This window comes from Panthera pardus, unplaced genomic scaffold (genome assembly GCF_024362965.1).
Source record: "Panthera pardus isolate Hobbes unplaced genomic scaffold, ASM2436296v1 HiC_scaffold_6, whole genome shotgun sequence".
Taxonomy (NCBI): Eukaryota; Metazoa; Chordata; class Mammalia; order Carnivora; family Felidae; genus Panthera; species Panthera pardus.
The window spans coordinates 64,722,017-64,749,039 of NW_026526991.1; the positions used below are offsets into that span (position 1 = coordinate 64,722,017).

Sequence of the window (27,023 nt, forward strand, 5' to 3'; positions counted from 1 at the left end):
GGCTTGATCACACAGACTGTGAAATCATGACCTGCGCTGAGATCAAGAGTCAGACATTTAACTGACTGAGCCATCCACCGTGCCTCAACATTGATTACATATTGATGTGATATTTTGGATATGTCTGTTTAACCAAAGTATATTATCAGAATTAACTTTACCTGTTTCTTTTTTCCTTTTTTGAATGTGGCTATTAGAAATTTTAAAATTAGGGGTGCCTGGGTGGCTCAGTCGGTTAAGCATCCGACTTGGGCTCAGGTCAGGATCTCAACAGTTCCTTCCTGAGTTCCAGCCCCATGTAGGGCTCTGTGCTGACAGCTTGGAGCCTGGAGCCTGCCTCAGATTCTGTTTCCCGTTCTCTCTGCCCCTCCCCTGCTCATGCTCTTTCTCTCTCTCTCTCAAGAAAAGTAAACATTAAAAAATAATAAAAAAAGAAAAGGAAAATTTTAAATTATATATGTGGCCTGCATTATATTTCTGTTGAATAGTGCTGATGGGAGTAATTCAAACAAGTATTTATAACTGAAAATAATTTTATTAAAAAAAATTTTTTTAATGTTTATTTTTGAGAGAGAGAGAGAGAGGGAGTATGAGCGTGAGCATGAGCGGGGGAGGGACAGAGAGAGGAGGAAACACAGAATCCGAAGCAGGCTGAGCCGAAGTCGGACGCTTAACCGACTGAGCCACCCAGGCGCCCTGAAAAGAATTTTAATATAAATTCACATTTGATTTATTTTTTTTTTTTTAATTTTTTTTTCAACTTTTTTTTTTTAATTTATTTTTGGGACAGAGAGAGACAGAACATGAACGGGGGAGGGGCAGAGAGAGAGGGAGACACAGAACCGGAAACAGGCTCCAGGCTCTGAGCCATCAGCCCAGAGCCTGATGCGGGGCTCGAACTCACAGACCGCGAGATCGTGACCTGGCTGAAGTCGGACGCTTAACCGACTGCGCCACCCAGGCGCCCCTGATGTATTTTTTTTAGGACCTGAAGGGTGATCAGTCCTAAGTATATCAGACCATGCTTTTATTTTTTAATTTTTTTTTCTGACCATGCTTTAAACAAATCTTTCTAAAAGTTGTGGCAAAAATGGGTTTTTTTAAATATAAATCATTTTCCGAATGATTTAAATGACTAGTTATAGTCTATTTTGAGTAATACTAATTGACAGTGCCTTCTAGCCAGGCATTGCTCTGTAATTTTAGTTTTCTGCATATATCTTCTTAGTCGAGTAGTTAATGATCTGTAAACAAACAAGTTTGTCAAGAAGTTAAATGTATGTGGAGTGCTGCACAGCCCTGATAAGACATTGGGAATAATCACAGTATTTTGGGGCGCCTGGGTGGCTCAGTTGGTTAAGCATCTGACTTTTGGTTTTGGCTAAGGTCATGAAGTCACAATTCATGAGTTTGAGCACCACCTCAGGCTCTGCACTGATGGTGTGGAGCCTGCTTGGGATTCTCTGTCTCCCTTTCTGCCTGCTCGCACTCTCTCTCTCTAAGTAAATAATAAATAAACATTAAAAAAAAATCACAGTATTTTATCTCTTCTCAAAATTATGGTGTTTTGTTTGTTTGTTTTTAAAGTTTATTTATTTATTTTGAGAACACACAGGGAAGGGGAGAGAGAGAGGGAAAGAGAGAAAATCCCAAGCAGGTTCCACACCAACACGGACCCTTATGCGGGGCTCAAACTTACAAACCATGAGATCATGATGTGAGCCGAAACCAAGAGTTGGATGCTTAACCAACTAAGCCACCCCGGTGCCCCTGTGGTGTTTCTTAAAAAGGGTATTCCGTACAGTCTTTGGCTTCTGGGTAGCGTCAACATTTGTAAGAAGTCTCAATAACCACGCAGGGTGCGCCTGGGTGACTCAGTTAAGTGTCCATCTCTTGATGTTGGCTCAGGTCATGATCTCACCATTTGTGAGTTTGAGCCCCTGAGCCCCAAGTGGGGCTCTGAGCTGACAGCGCGGGGCCTGCTTGGTATTCTCTCTTTCCCTCTCTCTCTGCCCCTCCCCTGCTTGTGCTCTCTTTCTCTCTCTAAATAAATAAAAAAACTTAAAAAAAAAAAAAAAGATATCTTGTTTAAAAAAATAAGCACAGGAGGTCTCAGTCGGGTTGTGTTTGCTGTGTTTAATTCTGCTTGGGGAAATCCCCTTATACTGAAATTGGTTAACTTGAATTTCTACTGATTCCTCAGAAATCAGGGACCTTCTCCTACATGGAGCTGGTAGGTTATCTGATGACCCAGGAGGACAGGTGGGCACATTTCCTCGAAACACTTCACCTTTTGGTTAAGAATTTAGTTTTTACCTATTTTCTTCTTTCTCCAGCAGTTATTTATTGAGAACTTAGTATCTGCCAGTTGTCAGACTGTGTGCCACGGATAAAAATGTAAATCATGGTGTTTGCTCGCAGGAAGAAAGCAAGAATATCAGTGGTTTAAAATACAGTGTCATAAATGTATGCAGAAGGCTGTTATGGGAGTTTGGAGGAGGTGGGTTCAGTTCCTTTTAACAGTTGTTAACTAAAATATAGGCTTAATGTCTCACTAGCAAACACTTGTTTCTTGGACCCTGAAGAACGGTGAAAAAACTTCTTAAGGAACAGTTTTTTTGTTAACCTGTTTCTCTGATCCACCTCTTGGCACTTGTACATTTGTGTATTTCTACTTTAAGTTACATTACATTACATTTAAGTTACTATACATTAAGTTGTATCGTCATTTAAGACTGTAAGTGGAAAGATCATCCATTTAAGAAAGATAGATATGTGTAGTGAAAGAAATGTATGCATATAGTCGGAAAGGGAGAAACTCTTCAACAATGAGAGTGTCAGGGACCCCCAGCTATTTTTCAGCCACACTTTGAGAACTGCTGCTCTGTAGCAAGTAAAATATTCGCTAACTACTGTACAATAATACTACAACTTAGTCTTAAATTGTGTCCATCTGAAACATTTCAGCATATATACTGTTAGTAATTCTTATTATCTCAAGACTTACATTTCTTACAATGAGGTTAGATGTAAGCAGGATTGCTGATCCTTCTCATCACAGCACCTAGCAGTGTATCAAATTGCATGGGCACTAATTATCTTAATGCTTTAAGGCTCTGTAATAGTCTAAGTGAGGATAACTTTGATACATGTGGGAGGAGTGAAAATAGTCTGGTATAAATCCAGTGTGTGCCTTGCCATGGTTTAGGATAATATATGCCATAGAGGTCGTTTTCTTTATAGTCTGCTTCTGCTTTAAGAGCAAATTTGCCAATTTAAAAAAAAGTCCTCGCGACACCTGGCTGGCTTAGTCCTAGGAGTGTGAGACTATTGATCTGGGGTGTGTGTCTGAGTCCCACTTGGGGTGTAGAGATTACTTATAAAACTTAAAAAATGAATTAAATTAAAAAAAAGAGAGAGAGGTGCCTGAATGACTTTAGTCGGTTAAGCGTCAGACTTTAGTTTAGGTCACTATCTCACGGTTTGTGAGTTCAAGCCCTGCATTGCACTCATTGCTGTCAGTGCAGAGCTGGTTTCGGATCCTCTGTCCCCCTACCACTACAGGTCCCCCACTCAGGCTGTCTCTCTCAAAAAAAAAGAGTCCCTGAAGACACTATTCTTTAAAAAAAAAAGTCCTCAAAAGAAACTGCGTGGGGTGCTTGGGTGGCTCAGTTGGTTAAGCATCCAACTCTTTGATTTCAGCTCAAGTCATGATCTCACAGTTTCCTGGGTTTGAGCCCCACATCAGGCTCTACACTGAGAGTATGGAGCCTGCTTGGGATTCTCTCTCTCCCTCATTCTCTGCCCCTCCCCCACTTGCACTGTCTCTCTCTCTCTCTCTCTCTCTCTCTCTCTCAAGAAAGAAAGAAAGAAAGAAAGAAAGAAAGAAAGAAAGAAAGAAACTGCAAAGAATACATATACATGTACAACAAATGTGTATAGCACATGAGTTTGTAGATAGCAAATCCTATCCTTTGAACATCTTACTCAGAAGGGTGCCTGGATGGCTCAGTAGAAGGAGTATGCAACTCTTGATCTCTGGGTTGTGAGTTCAAGCCCCACATAGGATGTGGAGATTGCTTAAAAACAAAATCTTAAAAAAAAAAATTAGGGCTGGCTCAGTCGGTTGAGTGACTGACTCTTGATTTCACCTCAGGTCATGATCCCAGAGTCGTGGTATCAAGCCCTATGTCAGGCTCCACGCTGAACATGGAGTCTACTTAAGATATTCTCTCTCTCTCTCTCTCTCTCGCTCTCGCTCTCGCTCTCTCTCTCCCCCCCCTTCCCCCTTTCTCCCTTTGTTTCTCTCTCTCCCCCTTCCTCCCTCTCTCCTACCCTTCCCTTCTCCCCTACTCACATGCGCTCTCTCTCAATCAAAGAAATGAAATTTTATTTCTTTTTAAGTTTATTTATTTTGAGAGTGTGAGAGAGAGCTGAAGTATGAACAGGAGAGGGGCAGAGAGGGAGAGAATGAGGGGTGACAGAGAATCCCAAGCAGGCTCTGCATGTGGTCAGCATAGAGCCTGACTGGGGCTTGAACTCATGAACCATGAGATCATGACCTGAGCCGAAACCAAGAGTGAGATTTAACCACCTGAGCCACCCAGGCATCCCTCAAATAAATAAAAATTTTAAAAAACATTTTTTTTAAATGTTTATTTCTGAGAGGGAGACAGCATAAGCAGGGGAGGGGCAGAGAGAGAAGACGACACAGAATCCGAAGCAGGTTCCAGGCTCTGAGTTTTCAGCATAGAGCCTGACACAAGGCTGGAATTCACGAACCTTGAGACCATGATCTGAGCCGAAGTCGGACGTTTAACCGACTGAGCCACCCAGGTGCGCTGCCCCCCCCAAATTTTTTTAATAAAAAAATTTACTCAGAAAAATACACTGACATGGGTGCATATGTATAGGGGATACTCAAAATGTATGCTTGGGAGTCACCAGCACATAAATGAATCGTATTAGTATAATTTAAATGTATTATTTCATTAAAAATAACGATAGTAGCCATGTTACATGAATAGCATTTTTGAAAAGTAATTATTTTCTAAAAAAAAAAAAATCCAGAGAACAGCATTGATTTTACATTTTTGGAAATCTCTTTACTGTCTGACTTAATAGAAGATAGTTGGATTCTTCTCGGTGGCTTCTGCATTCAGGCTCTTGTTATATGTAGTTTTAGTTGAAGTATATAAATAAAAGCTGGCTTCACACAAATATGTCATTGGAAAGGGGAAGTATTTTTTCTTTGATATAACACCAAGACATAACAAATATTTTCTTTTTCTTTTTTTCCTTTCCTTTCCTTTAATTTTTTTTTTTTTTTTTTTTTTTTAAATTTTTGAGACAGAGAGAGAGCATGAGCAGGGGAGGGGCAGAGAGAGGGGGAGACACAGAATCCGAAGCAGGCTCCAGGCTCTGAGCTGTCAGTACAGAGCCCGACGTGGGGCTTGAACTCACAGACCGTGAGATCGTGACCTGAGCCGAAGTCAGACGCTTAACCGACTGAGCCACCCAGGTGCCCCTCCTTTCTTTTAATTTTTGAGAGAGAGAGAGAGAGAGTGTGAGCAGGGGAGAAGGGCAGAGAGAATCTTAAGCAGGCTCCATGCTCAATGGAACCCAACGTGGAGCTAGATCCCATAACCCTGGGATCGTGACCTGAGCGGAAATCAAGAGTTGGATGCTTAACTGACTGAGCCACCCAGGCACCCCAACAGGAAGTAGTTTCTTAAAGGTTGGTTGCATTGTGGAATATGAAACCCTGTCATTGAGCTTTTCATTCATGTTAAAATCCATTGGTCTGTCTGGAGATCATGGGTTGGTAACTTTGCCTCACTGCATCCCAGAGAGCAAGATGGGTCACCAGCAGCTCTACTGGAGCCTTCCGAGGAAATCCGGTGAGGGTTCTCATTCTTGCCACATCTACTCAAACTGGCATAGTCTAATCTGGAAATATAGCCTCACTATGTGCCACCATCATTTCCATCAGTATGCAAAGGATAAAGGCTTCATTAAGTTTGATTAAATGAGCTTCCTTGAATGGGTCATCCAGGATACCTACATTAACTGTAGATATCCAAGACACCTACCTTCCTGCTAACTCTTTGTACATAAAATTAAAGTACTTCAATTAAAAAAAAGAAAAATACTGGTTTATTGAGTTATATAGATCTCCCAAATGTCAATACATTTCTTTATACAACATTTAAAAATCCTATTAATCTCATCAGAACTAGTCTTATCATAAAAGCTTGAACGATTGGGAAGTTTTCAAGTTCAAAGGTGGATATAAGTTCTCTAAAATTCTAATTTTCACTTGAAAGCTTGAATTTTATCATTGGCAACAATGTTTGTTTTCTTGAAGTGACAGGCTTATTTCATTCATTTTTAAGAAAATAACCAGGTCCGAATGACCTTAGTTTGTTGGCCATTCTTTGAGGTAAAAATTGTATTCTATGAAAAATGTAATTTTAAAAAATGTTTATTTATTTATTTGGAGAGGGAGGGAGAGAGAGAGAGAGAGATTGATTGATTGATTGATTGATTGATTCCCTAGCAGGCTCAGTGCTGTCACCACAGAGCCCAATGTGGGCTCAATCCCACGAACCTTGAGATCATGACCCGAGCCGAAATCAGGAGTCAAGACGCTTAACCGACTGAGCCCCTCAAGTGCCCCAAGGAAAAAGTGATTTAAGTTCAGTGCACAACTTAGTCAAACAAGCGTGTTTCCTTGAGACAACCATATACTTTGCTATGTAGCAAAAGTGCTGTGTACTTCCCATTTCATCACATAATACTTCTTAAAAGTATACTCAAAGGCTGAGATTTGTTAAAATCAATCATTTGTATTGCTTCGTCAAGGACATTCTTAAGTGAACTGGCTTAAAAGAAAAAGAAAAAAAAAACTAAGAGGACATAGCAAGGAAGAATACAATAACCATTACTACAGTTGGTGCATTTGTGCTCAGGTACCATAAGTTTTATCCACCATGGCTTTGCCCTGTCGTTGCAAGTGTCAACACAGTAACAAAGGCAAATGATGTCTTGATATTATTATTAAAATAGTTTTTACTTTCTGGGCCTCTAGAGAGTATCTCAGGGGCCTTCTGGGGGTCTGTAGACCATACTTGGAGACCCTCTGCTATAACTGAATGAGATCAACCAGAGTGGGTGTGTAGAGTAAGAAAAGAACCTGCATAGGACTCTGAGGAAACCGCATATTTTAGGAAAAAGCAGAGTGGGGGAAAAAAACCCAAAAGGAGAAAAGAGGTATGACAACCCTATAGTATTTGATAATATCTGTAGTAAGCATTTAATAAGTACTTACTTTGTCCCAGGCACTATTCTTTTTTTTTTTTTTTTTAAACATTTTATTTATTTTTGAGACAGGGAGAGACAGAGCATGAACAGGGGAGAGTCAGAGAGAGGGAGACACCGAATCTGAAACAGGCTCCAGGCTCTGAGTTGTCAGCACAGAGCCCGACGCGGGGCTCGAACTCACGGACCGTGAGATCATGACCTGAGCCGAAGTCAGCGGCTCAACTGACTGAGCCACCCAGGCACCCCCCAGGCACTATTCTAAGTGCTAAACATTGAGTCCTCATAGTAACTTTATGAAGTAGGTAGATAATTACAGTTATCCTCATTTTGTAGATGAGAAAACGGGAGCACAGAGAAAGTTAAGTAGCATGTCCAAGTGACTCAACTAGCAATGCATACCAAGCAGTCTACTTCTGTTGCCAGAGAGATGGAGGGAGAAAAGTAGGAGGAGTATGGCAAGTAAGGAAGCTAAGAAAAAGTACATTTCAAGAGGGAGGGCATGGTCAGTAATGTGGAATAACGTGGAGTGGTCAGGTAGGATACCGGACTGAAAAGCATCCATTTGATTTCACAATAAGGAGATCATTTTTGGCAAGAGCAGTGTCAATGGAGTGTAGGGACAGAAACGAGATGAGAGAGAGACGAAGACTGAGGAATGAGTGGGAGTTGGAGAAGTGTGATTCTGATGCAGGATGTTGAAGGCATTCCCTTCTCTTCTTAGTCAAGATTCTTAAGAATCTTAGCTATTTCCATTTCTTTCTTCCTCCTCCTTATATCTTTCACTGATGTAACTCACTGCTGTCTCTAGATTTTCTGTTTTACTGGAATTTCTTTGGTGAAGGTTACCACAGATCTCCAAATTGCTAAATCCAGTGGATACTGAAATCCTTGTCTTACTTGATCTCTGCCTCATTTGATACAACTCTACCTCTGGTCCTCCTGCCCTCTAAATTCGCCTTTTATATTAGTATTTCCCAGGATGTTGACCTTGGTTTTCTTTTCAATTTGTGTTCCTTTCTTTCTTTCTTTTTTAAGTAGGCTCCACATCCAGCATGGAGCCCAACACGGGGCTTGAACTCACTATCCTAAGATCAAGACCTGAGCTGAGATTAAGAGTTGGATTAAGCAATCAACTAAGCCACCCAGGAGCCTCAGTTTGTGTTCCTTTCTTGTTTCACTCACATCCACCCCTACGATTTTAGCTACCACCTATATTCTCATTCTCTTGTGCTTTTTTTTCTTTCTCAGGGGTGTGTGTGTGTGTGTGTGTGTGTGTGTGTGTGTGTGTGTGTCTTAAGCCTCTTTATTTGCCTACTAGACAGTTCCATTTCAGTGTCATATGAGCACTTCAAATTCAGCCTAACACAATTCATCTATCATTCCCAAATTTGCTTTATCTTATGCTCTGCTTGGTTGAGACACCATAATCAACTTAGTTTCCCAAGTCAGAAATAAGGAAGGCTGGACTCTGCTTTTGCCTCTTACATCTATTCTGTTACCAAGTGCTATTAATTTTACCTCCTCAGCAGCTCTTGAATCCGTCCTTTCGTTTTCATTTCTATAGCCTTAGTTCAGTGCTTTATCACTTAAAGCATGGAGTTTTTACAGTAGCCTTTAACTGGTGATGCTCCTTTATTAATATACAAATCTAGCTCTTCTCCTGGCCTAAAGCCTTCCAGTGCCTCTCCATCAACTATAGGATAAAGTTCACTCTTAACATAACATAACATAACATAACATAACATAACATAACATACCTGTGATTTGGCCTCTATCTGTAGAGTTTTTTTCCTCCTGCCACTGTTGCCACCCCTGAATTTGTACGTTGCGTAGTTCTGTAAGTAGTTTGTCTCTTCTGTTTGCTTTAGTACATGCTGTTCCCACTGCCTGAATGTCTTTTTGTACTTTCTCCTCTGTCCACCCTACAGAAGCTACTCAAATTTTTAATGTGATTGGTTTATTAAGAATTCAGTTGCAAAGGGAAAGGACTTTTGGAATCTGTTTTGTGTGGAACTCTGCATTTTGCCTCTTGTATACATATGTCTTGGGGGAGGGTTTTCAAATGCTGCTTGTGTACCTAAGGATTAAATTTTTTTTTTTTAATTTTTTTTTTTAACGTTTATTTATTTTTGAGACAGAGAGAGACAGAGCATGAACGGGGGAGGGGCAGAGAGAGAGGGAGACACAGAATCGGAAGCAGGCTCCAGGCTCTGAGCCACCAGCCCAGAGCCCGATGCGGGGCTCGAACTCACGGACCGCGAGATCGTGACCTGAGCTGAAGTCGGACGCTTAACCAACTGAGCCACCCAGGCGCCCCTCTAAGGATTAAATTTTCTAAACAGGCTTTATCTGGACCTAAGAATCTTTATTTAAATATCTCAGTTCTCATCTCTCCCATTTGTGTGTGTGTGTGTGTGTGTGTGGCAGGGAGCATTCAGGGTCAGATAATTATTACTCAGTACTCTACCTAATGATACACCATCCTCATCAGTCTGTATAAGACCTTTCTCTTTTTTATTGTATTTTTCACTCCATCTCATTCCCTATTTTGATTTCTTTGATGGTTATTTTTCTTTTTTATATATAAATTTTGGCACTTTATATTTTTCCAGAAATTGATCTAAGCCACTGCTTCCCAACCTAATCATGTTGCTGCACACATAGAAAATAATTCATGTATTGCGCAGTAGGGTATATGAAGCCAAAGGCTACAGACTAAGGTTTCCTGGTTACCACAGGCTCCGTGGACCACCCTTGAGAGCTAGGAGCAGTATCTCAGCATCAACGTAGCCCAAATACATTATTTGCCATGATACACTAGTTGAAAAGCTTAATCTATACTGTGAAACATATTTGTGTATAGTTCATATCCATTAATGATGTTGCGGTGAATCGCAAAGATAGAGTTGTTAGTATAGCTCCTATCTTTGGTAAAAAGCAAAGTAGTAAGTAATTTCGTCTTCATTAGCCCAGGCCTTAGTCAGCTGCTGCCATGTATCTGAAGGGCAGAAAAAGGCAGAATGAAATGATGTCTACAAAACATAACAGTTTGGATCACTAGACTCATGTTCCTGGAGTGGCAGGTGGAAAGGAGCAGCTTACCATTCAGTATAGGCCACTAAATGCCTACTTATTTAGACCTGCAGGCTAAGGGAAATCTGGTCTTTCAAATTAGTTTAGGGGTGCTTGGGTGGCTCAATCGGTGAGTGTCTGACTTCTGCTCAGGTCATGATCTCCTGGTTCATGAGTTCGAGCCCCACATCGGGTTTGCTGCTGTCAGCCTCTTAGTGCAGAGCCCACTTCAGATCCTCTGTCTCCCTCTCTGTGCCCATCCTCTGCTTGTGCTTTCCCAAAAATAAATAAATGCTTTAAAAAATTATTTTAAAAAATTTTTTTAATGTTTTTATTTATTTTTGAGACAGAGACAGAGCATGAGCGGGGGAGGGGCAGAGAGAGAGGGAGACAAAGAATCCCAAGCAGGCTTTAGGCTCTGTGCTGACAGCTCAGAGCCTAAAGCCTGCTTCGGATTCTGTCTGTCTCTCCCTCTCTCTGTGCCCCTCCCCCGCTCATGCTCTGTCTCTGTCTCAAAAATAAACATTAAAAAAAAAAAAAAACTTAAAAAAAATTATTTTAGGGGCACCTGGGTGGCTTAGTCAGCTAAGCGTCCAGCTCTGGCTCAGGTCATGATCTCACGGTTTGTGAGTTCGAGCCCCGTGTCGGGCTCTGTGCTGTCGGTTCAGAGCCTGGAGCCTGCTTCAGATTCTGTATCCACCTCTTTCTCTGCCCCTCCCCTGCTTATGCTCTCTCTCAAAAATAAACACTAAAAAAATTTTTTTTTAAATTATTTTAAAACTTGGGCAACAAATTGATCCTGTAGAGGACAGAAAATCACAAGATAAATTTGATTTCTCACTGCCATCAACAGCAGTTTCAAACTATGATGTCAGGAATCTTTTACACTCTTAAAAATTTTTACATTCTTGGGGCGCCTGGGTGGCTTGGTTGGTTGAGCGTCCGACTTCGGCTCAGGTCACGATCTCATGGTCCGTGGGTTCGAGCCCCACGTCGGGCTCTGTGCTGACAGCTCAGAGCCTGGAGCCTGTTTCAGATACTGTGTCTCCCTCTCTCTGTGACCCTCCCCCGTTCATGCTCTGTCTCTCTCTGTCTCAAAAATAAATAAAACGTTAAAAAAAAAAAAAAAAAATTAAAAAAAAAAATTTTTACATTCTTAAAAATTAAGGACCCCAAACATAAATTTATGTTTACATGGATAATATCTATCAACATGTACTGTTTTAGAAGTTAAAATGGAATTTTAAAGATATATATTGTATTAATTCATTTACAAATGACAGTAAATTGATTATATTGGTAATACAACTAATGTTTCATGAAAAATAACTATTTTCCAAAACAAAATAAAATGTGAGAAGAATAGCATTATTTTACATTTTTTTTTTAACACTCTTTAGTATTTGGCACCTGTATTCTCATGTCAGCTCCTGCATTCAGTCTATTGCAATGTCATGTAACCCATGGAAAATTCCACTGCACACTCATGAGAGAGTGAGAGAGACAAGAATTATTACGAAGTTATAGAATTATTATGAGAGTAGTTTTGACCTTGTAGACCTCCTGAAACGGTCTCTGAGACCCTAGGAATCTGTACAGTTCAGTAAATGCCTATCTAACAAAAAGGATGAATACCTAATTTCACTTTCTTCATTAAGGTGATTTCATTAAGTACATAAATAAATCTATGTATTTAATTTTTTTTATCATGTAAAAAATTATTTTTCAAACTTAGTTATGTTTTGTGCTTATTTATGTTTTATGCTTCATGCTATAGCACAAAATAGGTGCCCCATAAATATTTGCCAAATAGATAAATTTTCTTAGGGTCTGTTTTTTGGGTTTTTTTTTAAAGTTTATTTATTTATTTTGAGAGGAGAGAGAGAGAGAGAGAGTATGAATGGGGAGGGGCAAAGAGAGAGGGAGTGAGAGAATCCCAAGCAGGCTTTGTGCTGTCACTGCAGAGCCCCACATGGGGCTCAGTCTCATGAACCATGAGATCATGACCTGAGGCAAAATCAAGACAACTTAACCAAATGAGCTACCCAGGCGTTCCTCTTAGGGTCTGTATTTGTCTAACTGTAACTGACTGCATGCTAGTAATTTTGTCTTTCATTGCACTCTGTGAACTAATGAGGTCAGGATATGAGCTAATTCCGACTCTAGGATATTAAGTTCACTCCAAGGTCTAGATAATAAAAAAAATTATCTTGCCTTCACCCAGGTAAGCAGGGTACAAACCTATCTCTGTCGTATGAAAGAAGATTTCTTGCACTTCTTGGCTTCTTCCAGAGATACCATCAAGGAGAACCAAGACTGAACTGTTTCTAGTAAAAATAATAATAGCTGCTTTTAATAATATTAAGAACAACAACAATAATAGCTGCCTTTTAATGAGTGTTTATTAAATATCAGGTACTGGGTTAGGCATGGATCATGTCATTTCATTTTTAAAATAACCCTGTGAGGTAGATATTATCTCCATTCTATAGATGAGTAACTTTCACAAAATCTCTTAGCTGGCAAAATCTAACTCCAGGGCCTTTGATCACCTGACTGCTTCTGGACTGAAGAGCTCTGGATCAGGGAGTAAGAGTAGGAATTGGAAAAGCTGTTTTTGTTATTGGGTCTACTTCTTCATACAGTTAATGTAGATGAGAGGATACAGAGATAATTCAGTGCTTTTCTCTCTCCTGTAGCACCAACTGAAAAGCAAAGAATGACTGACTTAGTTACTCCTCTGGATGCTGATCAGTCCTGGGTCCAAACTGAGTTCCAATGGAGCAAGGGTAGGATTTGAGAGACCTGTCACTTGTTAATTACTGAGCACAGACACAGAATCTTGGTAAATACAAAAACAGCATTCCCTGTATACTGTGTTCATAAGGAGTTTAAACATGAGTGGGGTGCTAAAATATTTGTACACAGAATAATATACCAGGAAATATAAAGTATCTAATAGTGTTGGCCTTTGGATGAAACTTTTGTACCACCTGTGTCAAAGAGGAGACAATAGGTTACAGATGTGGTTAACTTTGTGCTGTGAATAAATATTTCTCCATGGCTCAGGAACTTTCGTGATAAGGGTAGAAGAAGTTTTCACAGAGGAAGATAATAAAGTTTCTTATTCTCAGTTCCTCCCTTAGAGATAAATTCTGGATTCAAATGCAGACCAAGAAATAGGTCAAGAGCACTCGATCTTACGCCTCCCAGTCACAATTTCATCTTGGGACTCCTTAAGATGCTAAGAGAACTAAAACTGGTTTTGACTTATTCTGAAAATGACTATGTAGAGCTTTTCCTAGAGCTAATGCTCACAGAAATTTATGGATGTGGAAGAGAGAGATCTTTTTTTTTTTTTTTAAAGAATTTTTTTCTTTTAAGTAAACTCTATGCCCAATGTGGGGCTTGAACTCACGACCTTGAGATCAACAGCCGCATGCTAAATGGACTGAGCCAGCCATGTGCCCTAAGAGGGATCTTTCTTTAAAAATTTTTTTTTAATGTTATTTATTTTTGAGACAGAGCATGAGCAGGGGAGGGGCAGAGAGAGAGGGAAACACAGAATCCCAAGCAGGCTCCAGGCTCCGAGCTGTCAGCACAGAGCCCGATGCGGGGCTCAAACTCACGGACTGTGAGATCATGACCTGAGCTGAAGTTGGACGCTTAACCCACTGAGTCGCCCAGGCGCCCCTAGAGGAATTTTTCTTGAAGAACCAAAGAATAGTTCCTTATTTTTCAAAGGTCTACAAGTTAGAAATTAATTACAGTTAATGATAACACCATGGAATACTAGATTTGGGAAAAAATCTTAAGGGTGCCTGGGTGGCTCAGTCGGTTAAGTGTCCAACTCGATTTAGGCTGAGGTCATGATCTCTCTGTTTGTGGGATCCAGCCCAGAGTCACATTCCAATCTAACAGCATGGAGCCTGCATGGGATTCTGTGTCCCTCTCTTTCTCTGCTCCTCTCCCACTCATGCTCACTCTCTCTCTCTCTCTCTCTCAAAATAAACTTAAAAAAAGAAAAAAAATCTTAGATATCATGTCATTACTTCTTCTAGATGATGAAACCAAGACCCAGAAGTTAAGTGACTTAAGTTTATATGACTTATTAATGGTAGATTTGGGAATAGAATGGAGTACTAATAGGTAATTTATTTCTCATCCTTCCTAATTTCCTTTCTTCCAGGCTACTAAAGTTCTAAGTATTTCCATAATTTTTTGTTTAGGCAGGAAGGTGACCAAGACCCAGGATATTTGTATTTAGGAAGAGCTCAGTCTCAGTTCTACTTTGCCCTCCAGTTAAGATCTTCTTGATTTTTTGATGTGAGGGAAACTACCGTTTATTAAGCATTTCCTTTGTGCCATGGTCTTCATATATATTATCTCATTGAATAGTTATAGGATTCTTGTAAAGTAGACCAGTGCTTCTCATTTTAATAGGCATAGGAATCACCTGGGGATCTTGTTAATGCAGGTTCTGATTTTGCAGGTTTGGGATGGGGTTTGAGATTCTGCATTTCCAAAAGGTTTCCAGGAAAAACCAATAATGTTTTGGTCTTATTTTGAGTAGCAAGGATGTTGATACTATCTTCATCTTCTAGAGGAAAAAACAGACTTATAGAGATTAAGTGAATTGCTGCAGTTCTTTCCTACAGGCAATAAGTGGAAGACTAGTAGATAAAATGATAGGCCTGACCTAGGTCTTTCTGACTCTACAGCTCAAGATGTGATAAGAGAAGCCAGGAAAAAAATGGAAAGAGAGCTTATGTTCTAATATTTCTTAAACGGGTCACTTCGCAAGTAAGTCAGTGGCAGAATCTAGGAATAAATTAAAAAGTCCTGGTTCCCAGCCCAGTTTTTTCCCTTTGCCTTCCATCAGCCCCCTAATCAGGATTTTTTCTTTCATGCTTAGCAAACCATATTTAAAATTGGCTTTGGATTTTTATCCTTACAGGTTTATTGCTAAACCCTGTGCACTCCGTGTTGGCATCCAGGACAGTGGTCCTTATCAGGCCCAACCCAATGCCATCCTTGAAAAGGTGTTCGTATCTATTACCAAGGTAAGTCGGCAAAGAAAGAGAGGAAGATTCATGTGAGAGGTACCCCATAGGGCAGGGGGCGGTGGAGAGCAAGTGTCTCCAAGGATAGGGATAGGATGGGATGATCTTTCACATTTCGGTAGTCTATATAACTATAAGGAGAACTTTATCCCCTCAGGGAAATACCTTTGGGTCAGGATCCCTTAAATAAGTTTACATACATTTGGATTTTAGACCTAGTAGCCACAACCCCACCTTCTCCAGACACACATAGTATTTTGATGTTGTTTTTCCCTGCTCCAGTTTCTGTCATTATCTAGTTGCATAATCCAGATAGGGATGGTACCAATAGCCTTTGTAGTTTTTTGGTTTTTTTTTTAAGTTTATTTATTTATCTTGAGAGAGAGCACAAGCAGGGGAGGGGCAGAGAGAGGGAGAGAGAATCCCAAGCAGGCTCTGCACAGTGTGGACCCTGATGTGGGGCTGAACTCACAAACTGTGAGATCATGACTTAAGCTGAAAACCAAGAGTCAGAGACTTAACCGAGTCACCCAGGTGCCCCTGCAGTTTGGGTTTTTAATAGCTTTTTTTATTCAGCTTGGGCTGGAGAGAGAAGACCAAACAAGGATTCTAAAGGAAAGCTAATAAAGCTTTGCTAAAGGCAAAGGTCTTTGATATGTGAAATAGGACTTCTTACTAAAAATGAGTGTGGGGGTGAAACCTAGAAGGATAAACATCCCTTAAAGCGCTGTAGTTATATATCCCCCCTTTTTGCCACTCAGCCAATCAGGGGGATTTAATGAGAGGGTTGAAGAGAAAGGGACGTTCTGACTCTGGTCATGCATCCACAGTATCCTGATGAGAAAAGGCTAGAGGGCCTGTCAAAACAACTGGATTGGGATGTCCGAAAAATCCAATGCTGGTTTCGTCATCGGAGGAATCAGGACAAGCCCCCAACGCTCACTAAGTTCTGTGAGAGCATGTAGGTGTGCATATGGAGGTGGGGAGTGAGAAGGGTGGGGTATGACTGGACTGAGGTTTTCTTTTGGTAGGACAAAATAGTCAATGAATGTAGAGGGCTGACTCAATTTATTGTAGGCAGGAAAGAAGAGAACTGGAAGACCGGTCGCCCTTAGTGTCTTGAACATGCTTGCCATTAAGCTACATGTTGTAGTTTGATTTTATTCTTCCTTCTCAAATAGATTGGGAGTGAATTCCTATAACTGCACTTATATAGGTAGATAGGCACACCCTTGTACACCTTGGTAGAGACAGTACCGGCTTGCGGTAAATTGACATTTTGGTAGGAAGTATCCTTTCCTGGACATACTGTACTTCATTTCACTGGGTTTTTACTAATTATCCCCTGTACACAGAACACAATTGATCATTGTCATGCAAAGAAAATATTAGGCACTATCATTAGGGAGTCTGATATGGAAGAAAAGTTGATTATAACCAGTATACACTGGTGGGAATCTATTTTAAACAAAGCTGGAAGATGTCTATCATTTCGGCTTTTTAGGTAACAATATTTGTCCCCGTGCTGGGAACTTTATCTTTTTTTTTTTTTTGGAAGATGTTATTTATATATATATTTTTAAGTAAACTCTTTGTTCAACATGGGGCTCAAACTTATGACTCCCATGATCAAGAGTCACATGCTTTACTGGCTGAGCCAGCCAGGTGCCGCTCTGGGATCTTATTTCTTACCCATAATTGTGTTGTCCCCAAATCTGCTATCTTGACCTCCTTAGCCTCAAAAACTTTCTTTTGAGTGAATATTCATCTAACCTCTATTCTTTGCCCACCCAGGTGGAGATTCACTTTTTATTTATGTATATTCTGCTATGGAATTAGATTTCTCTGGTCGGTAAGTCTAAACTCTCTCTGGTCCTCTGTTGGGTTCTAATCATGCCTACATCTCTAGAGATAAGAGTTGTGTGATACCATTAGATCTTTATTTCCTCCCTGCCCTTTTATTTTTTCTGTAATGCCTACAGCCCAGGTTTATATGCCAAATAGATTGTTGTCTGTCTGGCATCTGATTTCATAACTTTACTGTTTCTCCCTTTATTTAGGGGAGATAATTGTAATAGTAATAGCATAGTACACAAATAGTAATAGTATTGATTAAATCAGATGTGATTTAATCTGATGCTGGTTTACAAAGTCTGTGATGGTTTACGAAGCATTTGACAAAGATCTTGTTCTTCCAAGGAGACAGTTGTAGAAATCAGGGTTAGGTTACTGTAGGAATGAGTAAACCTTTAAAGTGGATAAAACAGGTATTATTCCTGCTTTTCAGTTAATTGTCAAAAGAATTTCAGGCTTTTTGATTCCTGAGTCCATGTTGTTTTTTCCACTGTACTGTACTATTTTCCTCTAAATGTTATAATTAAGACTTCAAAATACATTAAGTAAAAAGCAGAACTGAAGGAAGGGAACAGATAAATAGACACCACGGTTGGTGACTTTTTAAAAAAAATCTTATAAAAAATTGTTTGATGTTTATTCATTTTTGAGAGACAGAGACAGAGCGTGAGTGGGGGAGGGGCAGAGAGAGGGAGAGAGGGAGACACAGGATCCGGAGCTGTCAGCACAGAGCCCGATGCAGGGCTCAAACCTACGAACCATTAGATCATGACCTGAGCTGGTCAGTTGCTTAACTGACTGAGCCACCCAGGGGCCCCTGAAATCTTACAAAATGTGTTCTGTGATCATAATGAAATTAAATTAAAAATCAATAATAATAAGATATCTAGAAAATATTTGGAAGTGAAACTCTTCTAAATGACCCATGGATCAAAGAAGAAATCACAAGGGAAATTAGAAAATACTTAATTGAAATGATGCTGAAAATCCAACATACCAAAACTTAGGAGATGCCCCTAAAGCATGCTTAAAGGGAAATTTATAACTTTATATGTTTATATTAGAAAAGAAGAAAGCTTTAAAGTCAATAATATAAGTTTCTACTTTAAGATCTGGAGAAAGAAGAGCAAAGTAATGTCAAAGTAAGTTAAAGGAAAGAAATAATAATTAAAAACAGTAAAAAAATTAATGACATAGGCAATAGACAAAGCCATGAGTTGGTTCTTTGAAAGGTTTCATTAACATTGGTAAACCCCTAGATAAAAAGAAACAAATCATCAGTGTCAGAAAAGGGCGGGGGGGGGCTGTAACTATAGATCCTGTAGACATCGAAAGTATAGTAACACAATATTATGAACAATCAAATAGTAAAAAATTCAACAACTTAGATGAAATGGACAAATTTCCTTAAGGGACATTGAAACTCCATTAGAGATAATTATTTTTGATTTAAATCTTTGGCATGCAGATCTCTCTCTTGGTTGTCGAATGGAATCACGGTCTTCCTGCATCCCTAGTTCCTATATCCTAGGTGTTGAGGTTTTTAAAAACTATCCTAGAGCTCTCCCTGCTCTTATTTATTTCAAAGCATGGTTTTTCTATTTGTAATAACACTTTTCTTGCTCTAGAACAAAAACCTAACCATTTATTGACCTTTTAAGGACCCCCTAAATTCTGTCAAGAGGGGGATTCCTTTTTCTTCCCCATTTCTCTTGTGCTCCTAGCAGAGAGAGAAAGGGATTATTTGGTAAACCAGGGTTGAATCCTAAGGGCTGACTTGGATTATCTCTTTCCTTTTAGTCACCTTGGTTCTGGGACATCCGACAGTGCTGGCATAGCTATCCGTATCAGGTACAGTCTGAGCCCTTTCAAGGCAGGGGCCTCGTGTGTGTATAAGGTAGGGTGGGCAGGACAGTCCCAGGGCAGATGGCATGTTTTCTTGGTTTTCTTGAGGGATTAGGGGCTGAGTCTCTTTGACTCATGTATTTAGGGTATCTATTTCTGGGGCTCCCATAGCTGTGAAATCCAGTGATCTTTTTGTTCCAGATTCCCCGTTATATTCACCCTAATTGGGCCCAAAAGAAAAGCAGCTTCCTGGCACTTGATAAGATGCTTTCTGGCTCAGGTGTCCTTTTTGAATCAAGGGTAACTTGGAGTCTCCTTAAAAGCATCTTGGTTCTAATCTATTCTAGAAAAATGCTGAGGGGCTGTAACAGGGTGGAAGAAAAGACCTGAGTATATTAAATCCCCTGAAAAGCACTAATTGTCCAGAATTCTAGATACACTGATTTGATTGTGCTATAGTATGTGTTAACCTTATCTCTAAAGATGCGAGTAGGAAATGTGTATGCGGAGGGGCAGAGGGAAGAGGTTTAAGTCTCTATACTAATCTCAAATCTGTTAGCTGTTACAGATCTTGCAACACGGTGGGGAGGAAGGGTGTCTAATAATTTTGGGTATTGGTCCTCCAAGACGGAGAAAGTTGCAGAGATGGAATGAATTTTTGACTAGCTGGTATTCTAACTACTTCTTTCTCTCTTTCAGCCTCTCACAAGTGGGCTTTATTACTATTATATCATGGAATTGGCCTTCTATTGGTCTCTCATGTTTTCTCAGTTTATAGACATTAAACGAAAGGTAAGGACATTGTCTCCCTCAACTCTAACATACTGCATCCTCCTCTCTAGCAGCCACCATCACTGCCCTTGTGGATTCTCTACCCTGATTGGGACCACAAAAGAGGGAAAAAGTAGGCTTGATGGGACTATTAGCTTTTTGTAACCTTCTCAGAAATGAGACTTGACTAATGATGAAGTAAGTATATTTGAGGCGTTCAGGGCAGCCCAGGATAAAAAGTTAACCAGCTAAAAAGCATATCCTTTTCCTTATTTTTCTCTAAGGTTCTTACATGTATAGAGCTTTGGAAACTAGTCAGAACTAAGGGATAGCAAGGCCTGATCCAGGAAAAGGCCAGCCTCCAGAATAGCTAGATCTGGCTTTTGCTTTGCTGTAGAGCCCTCGTTCTCTTTCTCTCTCTGTTCTCCCTTCTTGGTGACCCCACTTACTTAAAGAATGTCAACTGGAAAGGGTTTTAGATGATTTCATTTACCATTTTCTTGCTGTTGTTTAGGAAACAAAGATTCGGAGAAGTGAGTTGACTTGCCCATATAGTGACAAAGTTGGGAATGACTTAAGTTTTTTTATAAGTGGACAGAAAGGGGAGAATCTTTACTTTATTGGTATGCACCTGAAGTAATGTGGTTCCAGCAGCTCTGACTTTAATTTGTCACTATCTCATGGCTATCTTTGGTGAGGAAGACCAGAATTAGCATTTATGGGAATGGATTAAAACTAAACTGGGTTATTAGTTGTTGTGTGATCTAGAAGCTTGATACTCAATTCAAATGTCTTGCACTCTCCTATGGTCAGGAGACACAGGTCCCCTTATTAAAATTTTATTTTAAAACATGACACATATAAAAAGATTTGTAATACATATGTGGGTTTTAAAACATACTAGAATGTATACTTATGAACCCGCCCCCAACTCAAGAACTATAACATACCACTATATCTATGTGGAGAGCACAGACTTTTCATCCTTGTTTCTCTCACCCAAATTCACCTGTCTTCTCCCATTCTCTGTCCCTCAGTGGGCTGAGAAGTATTTATTAGACACGTCTGATAACAGGTATTTAGAGATTTCTGAGTCTGACCTTGGCATTTGAACCCAAGAGGAAATTAGAGCTTTAAATCTGAAAGCAGAAAGTGCTTACAGTTAAAATGGATTGTTTAGCATTTCTCTGAAACTTTTTTGAAGAGGTTAGCTTTGCCCTTCCATAAACCTCTCCTTTCTGTTAGGTCTCTTTGGTTGAAATATCTTTCATCAAAACAGTCGTAGAATCTCACAGATTATCTATGGCTTGTAGGTCTGACTACCACCTAGGAAATTATTTCCAAGTGTCAACTCAGCATACATGGTCTACATATTCCACAACTTCCAAAGAAAACTGTTATTTTCTGTGCTTTGAACTATATTAACATAGATTATGGGTCAGTCACTGGTGTGGAGTTTTGGGTCCAACGGTAGGGGTGCTCCATACGGGAGAGTTTAGACAAAATGGAACCTCTAAGCGGTGGGAGAAGATCCTCAGAGAACATGCAGGGCATTGGGTTGGCTGATATCTCTATGGCCTTGCCTTTACCTGCCCCTTCTATTTCCATTCCTTGCTAGGACTTCCTGATCATGTTTATGCATCACTTGGCCACCATTGGGCTCATCACGTTCTCCTATATCAACAACATGGTTCGGGTGGGAACTCTGGTCATGTGTTTACATGATGTCTCAGACTTCTTGCTGGAGGTGAGACCCCCCCCCCCCCCCACTCCTTTTTCCTCATTATTCCTCTCTTTCTCTCCTTTTCTTCCTATTTGAGAACTGGCTTTCTCTCAACTCAATTCTTATCTTCCTTTCTCCAGGCAGCCAAACTCGCCAATTATGCCAAATACCAGCGTCTCTGTGACACCCTTTTTGTGATCTTCAGTGCTGTTTTTGTGGTCACTCGTCTAGGAATCTACCCATTCTGGTGAGTGTTAGGGTCATGGAGCTGTGGTCAATATGTAGCTAATGATACCTTTTGCCAATTTAGGAAATAGGCCACCAAAAACCCTATTGCCCTGCTTTATCCTTGGCTTAACCCGACCCTTTGTGGACTCACAGGACCCTCCCACAGTATTCCTAGGGAGGTGTAATCCAGACTGAGAACATCCAACTCACTTGGCTGTGGCTTTCCTGACTCCTGTCTGAGGGACAGCCCTCACTTTATGCCTAAGTAATTCCTTTGCCTTCTTTTGCGCTGATTATAAAATTCTCAGCCTCTTCTTGTTTTCCTGCTCTTATACCTTCTACCCCACCCTAACCAACACACACACCACTCTCACTTGTATACTCCCTACTTAATGGTACAGAGTCAGTGACTGCAGGTTGGAGATTTTGCTTAGTCTGAGCGAATCAGCCACCACCTGTCCTGTATGTGCCTGAGGATCTGAGTAATGACTAGGATTATGATTAAAATTGCTGCTCCAATTGTGTGAAACTCCGCATATTTGAAACGATTAAATGTGACTTAATCCACCAATTTCTGAGATTCACATATCTTTCCCTGCCCCTAAAGATAGAAAATTTCATAGGTCCCCTTTCTTTATTTTCTCAGTGTTAATGAATATCCCTAGAATTTCAACTGTTAGAATGTATAGGGAGAAAACATACTGGGTTCTGCTTCCCAGGGAACTCCACTTCATTGCTGTCTACTTGGCTTTAACTCTAGAATCTCACCATTGGCCTACCTCTTCTAGGATTCTGAACACGACTTTCTTTGAGAGTTGGGAGATGATCGGGCCTTATCCCTCCTGGTGGCTCTTCAATGGCCTTCTCCTGATCCTACAGGTTCTGCATGTCATCTGGTCCTACCTAATTGTGCGAATTGCTTTCAAAGCTTTGATCCGAGGAAAGGTGAGGAGGAAAGATGGCTTCTTTCTTTGGGGCTGGGTAGGAAGATAGATATTACTCAGTAGACTTCTCTAGCCTAGTGAGCCCCAGCTAATCAAGCAGACCCAGCAAAAAGCTTAGGACTCCAGAGGACTCCTTTTCTGTAAGTGTTTAGCCTTTTAAGATATCACTAAGAGGGGTGCCTGGCTGGCTTAGTCAGTAGAGCATGCAACTCTTGATCTCTGGGTTATGAGTTTGAGCCCCACCTTAGGTAGAGAGATTACTGGAGAAAGAAAAAAAAAAGATACAGGAGGGAGGATCTGCCTTCTTTCTGTCCCTTACAATAACTGTGGTTAAATAATGAACAGTGTTATGTTTCTAGATGGCTTTAACCATTTCCTACCCCTTACCTACTTCAGTGGATTTCATATTTTTGCTTTTTAGCACAGAAACCTTTTTTCCAAAGGAAATTGTATGTAGAACTCTACACCATAAACTTATGAAAGCAGAAATGTTTGATTGCCTAGGAATGGCATGGTAGTTCACAAGCCACCCCAAGATGACCACACTGTGATGTTTAAGATATGGGACTAAGTATTGACCTCATCCCACTGTTGTATGAAGAAATGATCCTAAATGAGATCGGTATTTAGGGTTTCAAATACCCGTCTTATGCCAAGAGCCCAAAAACACAAAGAAAGGTGTCATTTAGGGTAAAAATGATGAAACTCATAACTGAATTTTGCAAGTTCTGAAGCAGTCAGGCTGGGATTTGCGCATGGGCTGAGGATTCAGCCTTCAGCAAATGCAGAGCCCAAGCCAGGAGGGGTGGTGGGGGGCGGGGGAGGGGGGCTCTGCTAGAGGAGACACTGACTCTAGGACAAAGGGATGGAATGTAATGTAACCTAGGCATATATGATTTCTTGTGTCTCTGTTCCTTATGGCTGCAACTGGTTTCAGAACTTGCTCAGTGTGCCTATGCATCTTGCTGTAGCTACTGGACATCTCTCTTCTCCCCTGCTTTTCTTTCCTGACCAGGTGACCTATCCAGGAAGGATTAGACCCAGACTCTGTACTCTCCACTCTTTTCTCACCTCCTTCCTTTTTTCTATGCCTGGTGGGAGCTGGACAGTTTCATCTCTTGCATGTAAGTGTATCTGTGCTTCTAGTGTTCAGTAAAGCATGTCTGTCTGAATGTGTTCCTCTTCCTTCCTGCTTCCCTTCCTGTTCCCTGTGTTGTCTCAGAGCATGCCTGTCTCCTGACCTTGTGGGGCCATTGTTGACTGGAGCTCAAGTTGCCAGATAGTTTTTTCTAAATGGTGGCAAGAGTTGAGTCGACTTTTATTTTTTCCCCTTTCTGAGCCTCCCTTTACCTCAAATCTGTCAGTTGCCTGGGCTCAGAGGTCAAAGCTGCAATAGATCACAGAGTCTTAGAGCTAACCAAAGCAAGTGCCCCACTCCTTGGCAACAGCATATATATCTTTGTTCCCTTCTCACCCCCTTCTTTCCTTTACTTTTTTTAAAATTTATTTTTTATGGATTTATTTTTTTAAGCTTATTCATTTTAAAAGAGAGACAGCGTGTGCACTCAAGCAGGGGAAGGGCAGAGAGAGAGAGAGGGAGAGGGAGGGAGGGAGGGGGAGAGAGAGAGAGAGAGAGAGAGAGAGAGAGAGAGAGAGAATCCCAAGCAGGCTCTGCCAGTGCAGAGCCCAACAGCAGAGCTCGATTCCACAAACCGTGAGATCATGACTTAAACCAAAATCAAGAGTTGGACACTCAACAGACTGAGCCACCCAAGGCGCCCCTTACTTTTTTTTTTTTTTTTTTTTTTTTAACAAAACACATTGAGGGGCACCTGGCTAGTTCAGTTGGTAGAACATGAGGCTCTTAATCTCAGGGTCATGAGTTGAAGCCCCACATTAGGCACAGAGCTTACTAAAAAAAAAAAAAAAAAAAACCCACACTGATTATCTGTCAGTTCTGGAAGTCAGAAGTCTGACAGGTCTCACTGGATTTCTCTCCTTTACTTTTTATGGTCCATGGTAAAGAACTAAAAAGACTTTGCTTGATATGCAGGGTAGTTTTGATTAGAAAACGTTTTTCCAGTCCAAACTCTTCATTTGAAAATCTAAAACCGAAAAGCTGTGGTTAAGAGGTAAAAAGATTCAGGCTGCCTGAGTGGCTCAGTCGGTTAAGCATCTGACTCTTGATCTTGGCTTAGGTCATGATCTCATGGTTCTGTCAGTTCAAGCCCCACGTTGGGATCTCTACTGTCAGCACAGAGCCCGCTTCAGATCCTCTCTCCTCCCCTCCTCTGCTTACTCACTCAAAAAGAAACATTAAAAAAAAAAAAAAAGGTGGGGGGGGGGTGTCAAAATACAACTAGCAAGGTAGCAGGGAGATTAAATGAAAGAATCATTCAGTAATATTCTTGAAGGCCTACTTTGTGCCAGGCTCTTCCCCGGACCCCAGGGAGACAGTAGAACCACACAGAACCATTCTCTGCACTGACAGCATGGAGCCTGCTTGTGATTCTCTCTCCCCCATTCTCTCTGCCCCTCCCCCACTCACATGCTCACTCACTCTTTCTCTCAAAATAAACATTAAAAAAAAAAAGTAAAGATTCACAGACAGCAACATGATTGGGGCTGGGATTCTTCTCTTGATGACTGCCAATCCACTTTTCTTTTCACCAGATTGGTATCTTGGCAATGCTAAAGTTGCACAGAAGTGGTCTTGCCAGTGGGAAAATGGACAAGATTGGAGAAATAGTGTCATAGGGTATTAAGCCCCAAGACAGTAAAACTACGGAAGAAGGCCTAGTTATGAATCAGCTTTGAGGATAAAGCAACAGTCAGGATAACCAACATGAATAACTGCAGTGGCCACAACCATCACGAGATAGAAGCGATGGTGATGGCCATCTGTATTGTTTGTATTGGCCTTTTCTATTTTTTGAAGTGGGGGAGGAGAAGAGCATCTGGAGTTTCCCTCAGACCTAAACCTGGCCTCAGAGAATGATTTCACCTCCCTCGGCTGGTCCTGAGAGACACACACCCCCCACTGCCAACGCAGCTTCTTATTCCATAGGGAACAGAATCAGAGATGAGGAGAGAGAAACTGAGAAAGAGGCAGAGGATACCTTTTCACGATGGTACCCATGGCACAGGTAGTGTTTTGAGTCAGGTGCCACCAGAAAGTGGGCCACGGTGGGAGCAGTGCCCAAACATGGGCTGTGTGGTCTGTCTGACAATAGCAGACAAGTTCTGTCCTCACCTTTCGTACTTCTGGCCCCGTCCCACGCAGGTGTCGAAGGACGATCGCAGTGATGTGGAGAGCAGCTCAGAGGAAGAAGAAGCGACCACCAACTCAAAAAGCCCCTGTGGCAGCAGCTCCAGCAATGGCGCCAATCGGGTGAATGGTCACATGGGAAGCAGCTACTGGGCTGAAGAGTAAGGTGGTTGGTGTGGGGACTAGAGCACACATGGACTTGTAGGGCCACTGGCAACCTGCTCCTCTCAGGCCTCCCCACCTACACTCTTGTGACTCTGCAGGGCACTGAGGAGAATCAAAAGAGCAAATATTTTCACTTAAAAAAAAAAAAAAAAACCAACTCTGCCATTTTGTATTTAATAGCCTCCCGGTTCTTTCGATAATGTTATTTGCTTTGTGGGTGTGTGTGTGGGTGTGTGTGTGTTTGTCTGCATGTGTATGTGTGTGTGCATGTGCAGGTGTGCATATGCACGAGTTTCATTCCCTGGGTTGGGGCACAATACTAGACTGGGGCCGGTAGGCCTTGTGCCCCCTTTGAACCCACCTCAATCCCAGATTTGGCTGCATCTTGAGTAATGCTGGCTCTGGACTGTCCCTTCCCTTGTTGTCCATGGCTTTTGAAGCTATGGCCATCTGAATGGAACAGTAGAGTTCAGCTCCAGGTTTCTGCACTGTTACTCCTCGGAGCTCGAAAAGTCACACAAAGTTGTACAGAAACAGATAACCATGGATGGATGATCAGGGTTTTTGTGGCCCCTAGCTAGATTCCCTTCCTACCACCTGGTAGTGACAGGGTCCTGCTGACGCCCTGCACTTCACTCAATGGTACGCAGGGAGCGGGAGTGGGGGTGGGTGAGCTGAGGGCTGGAAGAGGACAATAGCCACTGGGCGAGCCGCTTAAGGTTTATACTGTTGTTTACTCTTGTGTGATTAAAAGTGCTTCAACCCTC

The 27,023-nt window shown here is 41.2% G+C and overlaps 2 protein-coding genes across 6 annotated transcripts in view; both read left to right on the forward strand.

Moving 5' to 3' along the window:
- Positions 1 to 27,023, forward strand: part of CERS5 (ceramide synthase 5) — a 32,808-nt gene extending 5,785 nt beyond the window's left edge. Inside the window, exons 2-12 of one of the 5 annotated variants that reach the window (XM_053894672.1) lie at positions 15,353 to 15,458; positions 16,289 to 16,419; positions 17,253 to 17,310; positions 19,113 to 19,163; positions 19,857 to 19,949; positions 21,547 to 21,675; positions 21,792 to 21,898; positions 22,668 to 22,824; position 23,454; positions 23,925 to 23,947; positions 26,107 to 27,023. In XM_053894672.1, coding sequence (XP_053750647.1) covers positions 15,353 to 15,458; positions 16,289 to 16,419; positions 17,253 to 17,310; positions 19,113 to 19,163; positions 19,857 to 19,949; positions 21,547 to 21,675; positions 21,792 to 21,898; positions 22,668 to 22,824; position 23,454; positions 23,925 to 23,947; positions 26,107 to 26,256 — 1,006 coding nt within the window. In that variant the 3' untranslated portion in view covers positions 26,257 to 27,023. Of the gene's footprint in view, positions 1 to 13,094; positions 13,185 to 15,352; positions 15,459 to 16,288; positions 16,420 to 17,252; positions 17,311 to 19,112; positions 19,164 to 19,856; positions 19,950 to 21,546; positions 21,676 to 21,791; positions 21,899 to 22,667; positions 22,825 to 23,453; positions 23,455 to 23,838; positions 23,948 to 26,106 lie in introns of all 5 variants that reach the window. The other 4 variants (XM_019419324.2, XM_019419325.2, XM_019419323.2 and 1 more) reach the window with 4 other exon arrangements.
- On the forward strand, positions 5,537 to 6,080 carry LOC109249102 (40S ribosomal protein S29-like). Its single transcript, XM_053894673.1, has 2 exons — positions 5,537 to 5,737; positions 5,850 to 6,080. Exon 2 carries the CDS (start codon positions 5,858 to 5,860, stop codon positions 6,026 to 6,028), a length of 171 nt encoding a protein of 56 aa, XP_053750648.1. The 5' UTR covers positions 5,537 to 5,737; positions 5,850 to 5,857; the 3' UTR covers positions 6,029 to 6,080.